We start from the raw sequence: 15,179 nt of genomic DNA on the forward strand, positions 1-15,179 counted from the left end.
GGGAGACACAGACTGCAGTTTTAATGAAGCTGATGCACAGACTGGACTAGTTGTGATGTCACTGATACACATCTATAATCAGCAAAAACCTCTTTCTAAATGTATTTATTCACTGGATCTTTGATAATGATACATTATTTTTAACACTTGACTATAGAACATGTTATCAACGCTGTGAGGGTCTTTGGCCAGTTTTTCCACCTTTCCTCCAGCAGGGAGCAACATACATTTGAGCATCGTTTCAGTACTGTCCACTGTAGCGGTTTATATATAACCAGTCAAGAACAATTACTTTACAAGAAGTCAATATCAAAAAAGTAGATATTTCGGTTTGTCATGTTATTGAAGCACAATTAAGAAATGCTGAACCTTATAAGTTCAGTCTCATTGACTGGAGAGGTTACAGTGTCTGCTTGAAAACATGGAAATGTAGACATTTATAAACTGGATTTGTTCATGGAGAAAATGCTTTGTTGCTCAACCTGCCACAGTAGGACAACACACACAATAATTTCAACACCAAGCAAAACAGTTTGTTTGCATTTTTTTTTAATTTGTTTTAGTACAACAGTTCAAGTCAACTAGCCACTGAATCTATTGAGATGCCAAAGTGTATTGCTCTTATGCATTCCATGTGTAGACCCCTGTTCAGTGATATTCAAGATGGCATCCATTTACATGTCTGGCATGTTAATTCACAGCTGTACAGCAAGAAGTCATGTGCTTTGAAGACAACCCCAATATTTTTACAAAAGCGAAGAATCAGCAGTGGCACAAAACATGATCTGCAGGAGCAAACTAGCAGAATCTGGGTAGCAAAGCTGCACTAAAACACCTGTATGTGTAACAGCCAACGCCTTGATCAAACCTTGTGCTACTTTTTTTTTGTTGTTTTTTTTAAAATACACAGTAAGTGCAGAGAACAGGTGTGGTTCACAGGGACAGTTTCAAAATGCACTATGAAATAGGCAGGGATAAAAGACCTATGCATAGAAACATGCTTCCTCAAAAAGGATAAGTACACACTGCTAATTTTCAAAAAGGGCAGAAGCTGCACTGACAAGCTACATATCAGATGGATTAGACTCGACAAGGGGGGAAAATAATCCACATGTAAAACCAGCGCAAGTACACTTATAGCAGGAGAATTGAAAAATTCACAAAGTGGAACTTGTTTTATTTCAAAAAGGTGGGTAGTGAACACAACAAAAATACTGGCCGAACAAAAAATAAATCAATCTTTGGATACGTAAAAAACCCTATACAATCCCCCGTTGGTGACTTTCAGTCTTCCGAAGTGCCTTCTTCTGAGTTCTCTTTGGTTTCCTTGTTCTTTCGCACCTCTTCAAACTTTTTGTCCTGTTAAACAGAAGATGAAAATGCAAGGTTAAGTCCCAATATCCTGGCAGCAAACTATTTTAGAGTATCCATTTACTATCATGTGAAACACTAACCTTCTCCTTGAATTTCTCATTCATCGCTGCCATAATTGCTGTGCGGTTCCCTTTGTTGGCCTCCATCTTCTGATTGAGCTTCTCCTCTGCCATCTTGCTAAAGTTGTTGTTCTCCTCCATAGCTTTCTGTAGCACTTCCTTTTCATGCTCACGCTTCTCAGCTAAGTGCTTCAGAACCTCGGCTTCATGGTTCTGAAAAAGCATAGTTAAAAAAAATATCACATTTTAGTTTTCCCACCCAACATCCTCCACACACATTCAAATGTATGAAAACTGATGAGCTTCAGATTTTAAAATAAATAAAAATGTATGTTTTTGTTTCTGTGACAATCTGGGCTCAAAGATTATTATATTGAAGACATTTTTACCTTGCGTCTCTCCTCTGCAGCGTCCAGCTTCCTCTGGATTTCCTCCAGTGAGACATCCTTTTTCTTGGGAGGAGACAGGGGGAACTCACCCTTGGCGTCTGGGGCAGGAGCACCCAGGATGACCTCAAAGGCCTGGCCAGAAGCCCGCTTGTCGAGCTCTTTGACCTGGATATCTGCACAGAAAAAGGCAAGACAACGCATTACAGCACACTGAACCATTATTCAGAATGATTTACATTTTTTAAAAAAGAAACTTAAGATATAATTCACCTTCAGAGGCTGCCATCTTAAGAGTGCGCTGCAGGTCAATTTACCTAAAGGGGAAAAATAGAAGAAAAAAGTCAAATTGTTGTGACAGTGATTTACTGTCTGATTAATTCATGTTAGCAGATGCCTCTCAAATGAGTGACCTCTAGCGGCTCTTTCACAGCATATCCTAGCAACCACCTCCTTCAAAAAAAAGCCAGATTAAAACAAGGCCCTCAGTCGACACCCCATGGCCGTCTTCAGCACTGCAGCCAACCACCGCCCATCAATCCACATAACGGCAAAGGCATTCAACGCCTGCAGGACACACACACCATTGTTTATCTTCAAACTTGTGGCAGCAGTGACATTCAGATCAATCTGCAAGCCATTGAGCCGCTTCACTAGACAAGAGGAAGGCCTTTCAGAGACCCATCTACCGCCGCCTTAATTGTTAATGAACGACACAAGCCACATTTTGTTGAAACAAAAGGCTGTGATCAGGGTGGGTACAGCAGGCAGTGCCAGGTGCAGACAAGGCCTACACCCGGCCTACTAACAGCCAATATCCACCATCTGAAATCAGATTAGTGAGCAATGAGAATATCTGGGGAAAATCATCATCAGGGAGCACCTGTTCTTTTCACCATGTGTTTGAGCCACAGGAGGGGGGGTGAATACACAAGTGTACAACAACAGCCGACTAACCATGCAGGAGGGGGGAGCTGGTATAGACTGATCCTCTAATGTAATAAATATATAATTTGAAAGACTTCCAAATTTCAAAAATTGACTATAAATCTAAGGAAGTGATAGAACAATGACAAACAGCTGTCATGTCATTTGGTCAAGTAGTTAATGAGAGTCATAAACGATCACCAAAACCAGCTGGGCTCATTGAAAGAAAAGACCCCTCCCCTGATATTGCATAAAAGGCTTCCAACTAGCTAAATGTGTCTCTTATTTGACGTCTGCTTCCCATATAAATCCAAAAAACCACTATAAAAATCTCATTTTGACCCAATTAGAATGAGATTTGGCAGATGCCCACACCTTGCAAACACCAATTTGCCACCCACGGTTGGCATTTTTTTGAACTGTTGCCTGGCATCGTCTTAACAATGTCCTCGTTGACAATGACGATACGTCTCCTTCATTCAGACACAGGTTTCAGTCAGTTTGCTGGTGTCATTAGCTCAAGCATAATAAGCAGCATCAAACAAAGGCGCTTTTGACAGCGACGTGACTAGCAGCTGCAAACAAAGAAGAGCTGACGGCAGGTTGCTTCCACAGAAAATGTCGAATAAAAAAAAGCTTTTCACACACACACATACACACACACATACACACACTGGTGCGGTGGAGGGTGTGTATAAGAATTGGGAAAATGTGGCCGCAGCCCACCGATTTCACCGACATGAAAGAAGCCCTCCAAGTCTGTCCTCGTCTGTCTGTCTGTCTGTCTGTCTGTCGGTGCTGTGCCAGTGTCTCCCACCATACAATAGGCGAACCACCCGCCATAAAGCACACTGCCAGGCGCCGTTTCTCTCTTTTCTTTCGTTGAAATAATCCCAAACGAATTTTAAAAAAAGCCTCACTAAGTCGAAGATATCCACCTACAACTTATCAGTCACAGTGTTAGTTAGCTCCAGTGCTACACTAACAAACACACAATTCACAACAAAAAAGGATGAACAAAAATTCAAACAGACCGTCCAAAAATAATGCCTATAACATTAAAATATTAAACTTGTCTCGGCTGCATCTCTTTACAACATCATGAACTCAGCTATGTTTGTACTTACAGACTAAACGAACAATTCCTGTAGACTTTTTGGAGGGTAATAAAGATGCTGTCTGTCACACCCACCTTCAACAAGCCGTGGATGCTGTGCTCCTCTCTCACAGAGTTTACCGCGAGCCCTCTGCACGAGCTGTAAAAGCTCGCACATAAATGGACCAACGCGAGTGCCGTCACGCCGTTTGCTGCCAACCATTGGTTGGACCCCAACTCCTGGGGGCTTCTGGGAATTGTAGTTATTTGTGACTTTATGTGTAGACAATGAGCTTCAGTTACTCCACTACAAAAAATGGGTTTAATAGAATTTATCATGACTATGGAGGGCAAATTATGTGAAGTAACAATCCATGATAATCTACTGAAAGCTATATATAAGAAAAACACATATTATGGGAGTTTTAGAGTTCATTGTTCCCCCGAAAGTGATTGTTGCCCCACCCAATTATTAATATAAGTGTATGTTGGAAGGTTCAATGTCACAAATGGTTTTATTTTTTGCATTTGAAATATTATGAATTTAAAAATGTTTAGTTCATGTCCATGACTGAAGCATTACATGATTTCAGGGTTTCACTATATTACACAGCACTAGAAGATATGGTGTAAAAACTAGAATAAATAAGTAAATAAAAACACAGGAGATTCTTAGCCACAAAATCTAAGCAAACTCCCCATTATGATAACTAAAAATACACATTTTGATATGTTTGGTTTAGGCTGTTTGGAGATTTAGATTTAGGGCCTTGATGTTGGCACACCCTGTGCAATGAGACTGTTGTCAGTATGATGTCAAAATAAGTGCAGGACAAGACTGAAAAAGGCCAATCTTGAGACAGATCATGCAGGTTCAAGCCCCTACATCCCTACCAGCTCTGACCCTGACCTTTGACCCTTCTGTGAGGAAAAGGAGGAGCAGAAACAGTCAGTAAGGTAAATATAATTTTACATTTAGATGCAAAGGATTCCTGTAGGGAAATTGTGACATGAATGTAACACAGGTGGCAAAGTCAACACTGGAATATGTAAGGATGTATAAGAAGGATGACTGTGCTGCTATCCTTGTTAGTTTGAGTCCTCACTCCTGACACAACATTTAAGTGAGACATGTGGACAGCAGATGCCCTGAAAGCAAATTGAATTTATTGGGAGCAGTCAGCTGTAGCCCAATGTTCCTATATAGCTGATCAGTGACATCGACACACACAGTCTTTACTCTGTAAGTTAACAAAGCTGAATTAGCAATAACAACTGGTGCATGATTTAAAGGCCAGTATGCCAGGCATGCAAGGGAAGTAGAGGGAGGTGCTGTTGTGGTATGATATAAACTCAGTCCATGGTGTACATTTCACTTCTAGTGCTTAAAGGTCAGAAGGTCACATTCACAAGATATTTGACGTGACAGTCAAAAATTACATCCTTGGAGAAACAGGCTTATTGTCATTTTCAAGTGAGTTGACAGTCGCCCTTTAAAGGACTGTCAGGACACATTGTAACAAGAAAGGATGAAATTAAATCCTTAGAATTTATCTTTTCACCCTCAGAATCTATACGATAGTGCCTCAAAAATACCAGGTCACGGAAACACCTGAAAAATTTGGCAACCCACTAAGCTTCGGAAAAGAAGTTATATTTTATATCAACTTTTCTTATTTTTGCTGTCATTATAATGCCTTTTGCGTCTGTAAACACCCAACAAGCCCTGTTCCACTGTCTATACTCTAAATAATAATTGGTCATAAGATTCAACCTTGTGTTGCTGATTTGTTTCCACAAAACCCAATTTTGGTCCTTCTCAGTTAAAATGTTCTGTCCCTTTTAATCTGATTAATTATCGAAGCTGTTGTTCATCTATGTTTCCCAGAAGTTGAAGTACTTCGTGTGCTCTTCTTAATTTGTTCATCTGCAAATCCAATCTAGTGTTAAAACTGTAGGTTTTAAGTGATATCTCTGAATCTTTGTGGCTCCTGGCAACCAATTTCCAATGAAACTGCCAGGCATTATGTAAATGCCAATGCCTGGACTGAATTCAGCTTCAATCGACCTAACCCAGAGTATTTGATTTATTCTGTTCTATTTTTAGTATAACATTATTCTGATGACAGGAGGAGCAGATCAGTGTTTTTTCAGTCATCTTCAGTTGAAGATGCACTGAAAATATTTGTAACCACAGGGCCCAAGTTAGATCTATTTTTACTGTCACCATTTGGATGTCATTTCATCTTGTGATTTGGGCCACTGATTTATATTTTTGTTGAAGGGACTTTCAGTTGGATGTGTGAGTGCAGACAGGGAGAAATCAGTCCATGCTGCACAGTGGATGCATGTCCTCTCCTCCGTCGTGTCACTGAGTGCAGCTCTGGCTGGACTGATCAGATGGTCATGGATAGCCTGTGGACATTCAGCTTGATTCAGTCTCACACTTTACAGTAGCAGAGTCACCAGCACGGCTGCATGGTCTCACAGTCTGAAGTGAATTATAATTACTCACATCAGCACTCAGACATCATTCTTCACTCCCCAAAGGTCACCAGTTCAAATCCCCAGAGTCTGGGTGGGAAAATTGAAAGAATAACACACTCAGACAGATAAGGGTAAAGGTGCCTTTGAGAAGTAAACCCACTGTTACTGCAGGACTTGCACAGTGGTCGGCAGTGCAAGAGTGCAGCTACTGAACAGTGTGAATGTATTAACTATATAAATGCAAAGCAGTACAATTTTGTCCAATTTTGAAAAATAAAGATAGTCAGGAAGAAAATAATCATCTTTTAATTCTTTTCTAATAAATGATTATTTTTTTAGTCTGTAAAATTTCTAAAATGATGACATTTACTCATCACAGCTTACAAGAGTTAGTTACATATTTTGTGTTGTCAATTTCTAAATTATATGAAATGTAGAAAAGAAAGCAATCCTAATATGACAATAAAGACTGTGGATTATCCAGGACAACCAAAACATTGCTTCTGCTGAGTTTTTAGATTCTTAGCATGAAGAAAATTCAGTTCACGTCCATCACGGTCTGAGGCATTAGAAGTCTCAGACACTAGAGATTACGTTCATAACACTCATTTGCAAAATACATTTTCTAAGAAATGTATTGTTGTCTGGATTGCATTTGTTTATTGATTAAATAATGTGCAAAGTCACAAAATGTTCATACTGAATGTATCTACTAAGCTTTGAGTCACTTACAGCGACTAAAGCATTATTAATGTTTGTGTGGTTCTGTTTAGGCACTCACAGCACTTGATGTGAGGGAAGGATTGTGGTCTTGAATATTGAAAAAGACAACATTGACTTTAAGCACAAAACTGGATTTGTTTACTTTTTCAATATTTAACTGAAACCACTGTCTTTTTCTAACCTAACCAAAGTCTTTTTGTTGCCTAAACCTAACCACACACAGGACTCAGCATGCAAATCCTCGTCTCTAATTTCAAAGGCCTGTGCTCTGTGCACCAAGAATGTAATGCTTCCTACACTGAAAAATAACTACAGTGAACATATCTGCAGGCAGCAATAATGTTTCTTTTAAAGGTGCAGTGTGTAGAATTTAGTGACATCTAGCAGAACAGACTTGGCAGAAATGGAATACAATATTCATAAGTATGTTTTAATTAGTGTACAATCACCTGAAAATAAGAATCATTGTGTTTTTGTTATCTTAGAATGAGCCCTTTCTATCTACATAGGGAGTGGGTCCTCTTCTATGGAGCCCGCCATGTTGCACCACCATGTTTCTACTGTAGCCCAGAATGGACAAACCAAACACTGGCTCTAGAGAAGGCCTTTCGCATGTTACGCAAGTTTTGCGCTTGGAAGGGTAGGGGAGGGAGGAGGGGTATTCAGTCGGTTGCAATCTGCAACGTCACTGCTAGGTGCCACTAAATCCTACACACTGGTCCTTTAAAGTATATTTGGAGGACTGTCCTCCCAAGAAAAACGACAGCTTTCTAATTCTTGCAGACACATACAGTTTATTCACCTGATGCACCAGATGGTTTGTTAAACAGAACCATCTGAGAATTCATCCTTCAAACTGTTGGAAAAGGGCAGGCACTTTAAAAAAATACTTGGCATGTGATATGATGAACCATCTGTCTATTACTATCTATCATGGGGTCGTGTAACATGCCGTCAGGGTGACAGCATCAGGGCGTTGTGTCATATAGTAAAGTGGGTATGTCATGTAGGGTCATGGTGAGTCTGCAAGACTGCAGCTAGACCCTTCTCCCTGTCGTCACACCTAAACCACGCCCACAGCTGCCAGGAGTTCTTCATAGGATGCTGATTGGTTGATAAGGGTCTATCTGAAGTCTTGCAGACCTACACAATACACCCACTTTACTACATGTCACGCCCACTTTACACATGACATATACCCCCTGATGTTGTCACTGGAACAGCATGCTGCACAACACACCACCCTGACCCCTAACCCTAACCATCTCACTGCTCATGCCTGAGTCTAACCAAGTGGATGTGTCATGTAGATACTGCGAGTACACAGATAGACTTACTTGGATTGGTCCGAACCACCGTGGTTTGGCCACAGGTGCATAACTTGAAGACTGACGAGGTGGATTCTTGCATGTTAGGTGTGATCTAACATAACACGACATAAAACAAAATCTATCTGCAATGCAACCAGTGGTGGAATGTAACTAAGTACATTTACTAAAGTACTGTACATTAGTGCAATTTTAAAGTACTTGAACTTTACCTGAGTATTTTCATTTTATCCTCTTTATACTTCCACACTACATTTCAGAAGAAATATACCTTTTACTACACTACATTTGTTTTACAGCTTTAGTTACTTTTCAGATTAAGAATTTACATAAAAAACCATAATGATGAGCTTATAAATTGCACTGCATTGTTAAATAATTGTTAAAGATTAAACAGTGGTTCCAAAACTTTCTGGCCTGTGGCCCCTTGCAAAAAATCCATGTATTTATGTCCCCTTATCATGTTTCAGATGTCTATGAGTTTCTAGCAGTTCCACCAAAGAGACATTTTCTCTCTAAATTCCTCCTCACATGGTTTCAAATAAATGATTGTTTAAGGTAAAACTTTCCAATAGTTCACAAAAATACAAAGATTAAAGAATGAAAAAAATAATCCAAATGTATGTAACAGGACTATGTTTTTTCTTCTTTCCTACCCAAGTTATCATCTCACAACTGGTCAGTTTTATCTTGTGACCCTTTTAAAGCAGTTCAGACTAGCTCCACCCTGACCTGCTACAACTGTAAGATGCTGGTTATGAATGTATTTAATATATCAGTCACAGCCAAATTATCTGCAAAACCAGTACTTTAACTTCAGTACATTAAGTATATTTATTACATTAAGTTTATTTAGTGGGCAATACTTCTATACTTTTACTTAAGTAGGATTTTAAAGGCAGGACTTACTGATCCTTTAACATCATCATGTTTATCTTGTCTATGGGGATCAATATTCTGTATATACTGTAGGAATTCTATAGGGTGGATACGCTGTGTAGATTTTATCCCATAAGCTAACTTAAAAAAGCAACATGGTAGCACCTTATGTGTCACTTTTGGTGCATCCAAATGTACAAAATCCAAAGAGAATGAATTGGTACATAATTTGTACAGTAAATAAAGATCCAAACAATACATGATCAAATCTAAAAACCACTCAAGTCAATCTGCTATAGATCGATGAATCAACTAATCATTACAGCACTTACATACAGTGTTACGCCGGTCGAATGTGACCCATCTTACTGTTCTTAATGATGTAAACAGAAAAATAATAGTTGTCACGTAGTCTTTCTGCAGTATTTTTCACCTATCAATAGGAGCCTGTTGTGTCTTGTGTGTTCAGTCATTTCAGTGCTCTGAGCGGCTCTGTCTTGGTGAAGAGGAGCAGATGGTGTTCACGGCCTGCCAGCATCAGTCTCCCTCACTAACTGGATCTGTGGTGCTTCACAGGACAAAGACGGGCAAATGAGAGAGGGGCAGAGAGATGGGCAGGGCGGGGGAAGGCACAGGAGGGCTGTCTGTCAGCACGGTCCAGTGGCGGAACCAGCCAAAATTTGCAGATGTGTGTGTGTTTGGAAGAGGATTTGGGTCTTGGTAAAGTATCTTGTGTCTGGGGGAGCAAGTGTTCTGGACTTTATGTGTGTGTTTGTGTTGCTGATTATCTTTTCATACATTCAGCCTTGTGGCTAAGATTTGAAAAATCAGTTTCGGTATTCAGGTCATTGCTTTGAAACAGGAAATTTACTTGCTCATTTACATTTTTCGATGAGTTTTCAACAGCAAAACTGAACATTTTCAAGGCCTCACATTTCCAAAAACAGCTTGGCAGAAATGATTCATGGTCCAATTTGATCATCAGGGAGTAAATTCTGCTTGCTCAGAGGTTTCTTCCAATGTTAAGGTTTAGATTTTATGTTTATCCGCCTTGATTTATTCATGCTGTCTCCTCAGAAATGAGTTTCCTGCATTGTGAAAGTGTTAAAAACATTTTCACGCTAAAGGAGGATGCTGTCCGATGAAGCAGCGCATTGGGTTAACTGCATTGAGATCTCAAAGCTTTGTGATAAAAGAGAGGGCAAGTGGTTGCATGATGGGAAACAAGGGGGGTTACTAATAATCTATGTATCTCCTACTGGGCTGCCACTGTGTCACACACATATCAGCAGCTGATCCACAGGGTGCATTCCTTCTAAGACGGCGGAGGAGTGAGACCCTCCTTTCAGAAGCACTCAGCCATGCTGGTGTGTGCTGTGGCTGGAGCTGGAAGCCTGACCCATTTTTAGTCCACACAAACATAGTGTGGGCCACCTCCCCACCCTCCCATTCATTCCCTCCCGTCCACAGAGGCAGCAGGATCCAATAGTGAACAGATCAGGGAATATGGGGACCGGGAGTCCTCTGTGTTCCTAGGCTGCGCCTCTATTGGTTGGTCCTGTAATTGTTCAGATAGGAAGCCTGCAGGCGTAATGTGTATGTCTGGGGCATGCAGAAAGGAGGCTGTTACATGTGCAGGTTGCCAGAACACAGCAATTACACATATTCCACAGAGGTTTATGTATTGGCACAGTAACGTGATGAGCGCCAATAAGGTATTCAACCCTATGAGAAATCAAACACTGATTCACAAGGAACACAAAAGCCTTTTTTTGTAAATATGGCATGCAAGGCGACACAGTATGTTCCCTGTTTCCATGAATCCAAACCTATAGGGTAGTCATGTTTAAGTATAGTGATAACTTTTATGTAACTGTGGGTTACATAATCTCTAACTCAGCGGCTCTCCTCTCTGGGAGGCTGCAGGCTGTCTAGAAGTGGCTTCAGCATCCCTGCCCCCACCCCACATTTGCTCTGCATGTGTGTGCATACTGTAAATGTGTGTACGTCTGAATGATGGCTCCTCATGTGCTGAATGTACAGTGTGTCGCACAACAGTGCTGTGCTGTCAATTCTGAATAAGTTGTGATTTTTTATTTAAAGCTGGATCACAAAAGTCATTGAAAATACAATATATATAAAATATTTGTGATCTCTCAAATAATAGATTAAACTATGGATTATTCAGTCTTAATATTATTGTTCTTAAATACATCAAACAGAAACAAAAAGATAATATGATTAAATCCTGAAGTCACACACATAACCAACAATTATGACAAAACTGCAGCAGAAGTGGAGGACTTTGGTAATTATGCACATGGAGACATCATGTTAATCCTGGGAAGCTAAAAAAAAATAGTTTGAGTATTTCTATATTTTAAGTTTTGTGGTAACTTTGATATATTTTATTTATTTAATTATTACTATTATGCCAATGCTGTGTAATAAGTGATGAATGCCAGTGTGATTGCCAGATGTGAAAACTATTTTAAAACAGTAATATGTGGTGTGACACATGTGTCTCATACTGTACGATAATTTCACATACAGGCACATTATGCACTGGCCAATGGTGCTTTTGTAATGATAATACACTAATGTCAGTGATCTACAGAGCCCCCAACCCAGATAGCAAAATTGCTGTGGCCCATATCCGGCCCACACCCGACACTTTCATGTGGCCCACAAACCGCATGGAATGATGGCACTTGGGCTGTTTGCTAGATCCGGCCCACAAGCAAACCATAGCAATGCCACATCTAAACCAAAAACCAAACAAATAAACCAGATCTGGCCCACATCTGGACCACAGTTAATTTTTATTCTGGCCCTGATCGGGCCCACATTCCATATCCTCATTTGGCCCACATACTGCATGGAATGATTGCACTGGGTCGTTCCACTCCTGTTTGCCAGATCCGGGCAACAAGAAAGCCATAGCAATACCGCATGTCAACCAAGAACGAACCCAATAAACAAGAACTGGCCCACATTTCTAATGTTCATATGGCCCACATCCTGCATGGAATGGTGGCATTTTGGCAATGCACCCCTGTTTGCCAGCAACAGGCCTTGCAACATTGTTTTTGCAGTCACCACAGTCAACATGGTTTGCAAATTCCGAGACCTGTGGATCAAGCATTTGTGTATCACTGGAAAGACAGCTGCCTTACGCTGTGCAGCCCCCAACAAGGTGCTATCAGTTAATCAGTTCAATTGGGTACATGTGGGGTTCAACCCTAATTGCACCAAACAAGGCAATGGAAACCAGTTCATAGACTAGAGGTGGGGACTGTGGCTGGACTGTTAGGACAATGATCTCTGGACTAACATGGAACAGTAAATTCCATGTTTATAAGAAGAGGAGGCCAGGGCACGCTTTGCTGTAGAAAAATAATCTTCTGGGAGCAGTGTGCCATATCTTGGCCAAAACTGGCCCAGATATGTTTTAAGATGACCGGGCCACATTGGCTGCATCATATGTTGGCCACCTCAGGCTCATTTCCAGATTAGCCAGTACTAATTGCGCTGCATCTTTACCTATAGTGGCCCAATACTGTTCAACCATATTTGGGCCATATTCACCATTTCAGATATGGGCCATACTAGGCTCACACCCTGATTAGCTAGTGCTTACTTAAGATAAACGGGCCACATTTGCTGCATCATATGCGGGCCTCTTCAGGCTCACATTCAGATAAGCCAGTACCAGTTGTGCCACATCTTTACCTAAAGTGGCCCAATAATGTTCAGCATTATTTGGGCCATATTTACTATCTCAAATGTGGGCCACATTGGGCTCACACTATGACAGCCAGTGCTGACTGTGCCATACAATGCCAAAAGTGGGCCAAATTTGTTGTATAGTATTTAGGCCATATTTGCCATATCATATGTCGGCCACTTTAGGTTCACATCAAGTCAAGCCAGTACTTATTGTGCCGTATCTTTGTCAGAACTGGCCTAGGTATGTTTTAAGATAACCGGGCCACATTTGCTGCACCATATGTGGGCAACTTTTGGTTTACACTCGCAGTGCCACATCATTGCCTGAAGTGGCCCACTTCCGTACGCTATCTGGGAAAGTACTAAAATATGATGAGAACATCTTGTGCTAACAAGACATTCATGTGTATACATAAATTATAATCTTGTGTGCACAAGTTATGGATCTTATGCAAATCAGATAATGATTAATATTACAAACATTGATAGTATTCAGAGGTTTGTGTGAATGTTTGTTTAGGCCCCCTTGAAATCAGCCAAATTCTGTGATCATAAGCATACCATAGTAAAAGTAAAAAAATATGGACATGGCCACCGTGACGTCACGCATTGGTTTCTGAAGAGCAGTTTTGGCACACAAAGTGGGCGGCTCTGGTCATCACCATTGGCAGTGCCTGACTCCACCTAACTCCCAGCTAATCCAAATGGGCAAAGAGGTGGACCGGAGGCAGACCAAATGAAGCCTGGTTGCTGAAACAAGCCACCTAGTGGCTAGCGACCTGTCACTTAAAGCGGCCAAATCCTTAATTATGCATAACTTTACAACTTAATAAAATTTAAAAGGGTGAGTTATAAAAAAAATCACTCGTACAGTTGGGGTCTATGGGGATTGACTCACTTTTGGAGCCAGCCTCAAGTGGCCATTCAAGGACCTGTTTTTGGCACTTCTGCACTGCAGTGGTTGCCACTTGTAAACAACATGTGCTTGGCTAGCTAATAACAGCATATAGTAATAATAGCATATACATTTTTAACATAAAACCTAGTTATGTGGCTTATAGCTTATTACATATATGTGCAGGCAGTGTTGTCAAGGTGGACAGTAGTGACAATTCTTGGAGGCCACAGCAGCCCCTAATAAATGCCAACAAAATGTTATTTTAAAACCAGAGAAGCAGTGAGTAATGATATCAGGAATTCCTTTCTACATCCCTGCATATACTGTTTTTTAAAAACACTATGATTTTTAATGCCATGTGTCATATTTTGTAATATTAATATTTACATGTTTTGCATATAAAGACTATTGCCCATTTAGAATACAAACCAGAGCCAAGAAAGCAATTGGTAAAACATAAAATGTAGTTCAAATATCATCATCATAGTTGATATGAGTTCATTAAATTTGATACTTCAATCATTATATTTTATTCATAATCAATAAATGATAATGGCTTTAATAGAGATTAGCAGATAGAGTGGAAGTGTCTTTTTGAAATTATACCTATGAAAAGCTTCATATCGATTTGATTAAGATGACGGCAAGGACTGAGTGGTGTTTTGGCAAGGTATTCTGTAATTGTAAAAAATGAATGAACTGACCCTTGAGGTCAAAGCAATTGCCTGTGTCAATATCTAGATTCCTGACCACAGCTACCACTCCTGCGGTAAAGCCCATTCGTCCCATTAGCTAGTCCTTTGCTCTCTCCTGATCTAAGACCCCTCCCCCCCGCCCACCCTTCCACCTTGGCCTCGACCTCCCACTGTCCTGTCGCTCCAGGCATTTGTCTGCACACAATAGTCCTGTTTTGGGTTTTTTTCCCAAATGAGGCCCAACAGATGGGACTCACACCCATTGAAACAGCAGGCAGGGACAGAGTTGAGAGTAATAATTCTGTTTGTTCCGCTGGCTGTCAGAGAACAACAGTGCGTGACATAGATATGAGAGTGGTATCAGTCTTCTCATGTAACTCCAGCAAAAATGGGAATATGTGTATTTTCCAAAATGGTGAACGATTACTTTAAGATGCATGGCTATTTGATTCTAGCTCTGGACCAAATTGAACTGAAGGACTGGACATATTACACAGAATGAAATTTCCCCCCATGGGCCAAAATCCCAAATGATTTTTAATTTGGTCTCAATAGAATGTACTAGTGTTTTCTAGATACACATTTGAATAGTAAAAAT

At 40.4% G+C, this 15,179-nt stretch overlaps 1 protein-coding gene across 2 annotated transcripts; it reads right to left on the reverse strand.

The window, feature by feature from the left end:
* Positions 1 to 532: 532 nt before the first annotated feature.
* Positions 533 to 4,022, reverse strand: LOC122970250 (stathmin-like). 2 transcript variants are annotated; one of them, XM_044336353.1, is made up of 5 exons: positions 3,939 to 4,022; positions 2,093 to 2,136; positions 1,823 to 1,995; positions 1,455 to 1,646; positions 533 to 1,359 (listed from the first exon to the last, which is right to left on the reverse strand). In XM_044336353.1, the coding sequence occupies exons 2-5, from the start codon at positions 2,106 to 2,108 to the stop codon at positions 1,285 to 1,287; spliced, it is 456 nt and encodes a 151-aa protein (XP_044192288.1). In that variant the 5' UTR covers positions 2,109 to 2,136; positions 3,939 to 4,022; the 3' UTR covers positions 533 to 1,284. The 2 variants fall into 2 exon arrangements, with proteins under 2 accessions (XP_044192288.1, XP_044192289.1); XM_044336354.1 differs by having other exon boundaries at positions 3,874 to 3,964.
* Positions 4,023 to 15,179: the final 11,157 nt, after the last annotated feature.

This window comes from Thunnus albacares, chromosome 19 (genome assembly GCF_914725855.1).
Source record: "Thunnus albacares chromosome 19, fThuAlb1.1, whole genome shotgun sequence".
NCBI lineage: Eukaryota > Metazoa > Chordata > Actinopteri > Scombriformes > Scombridae > Thunnus > Thunnus albacares.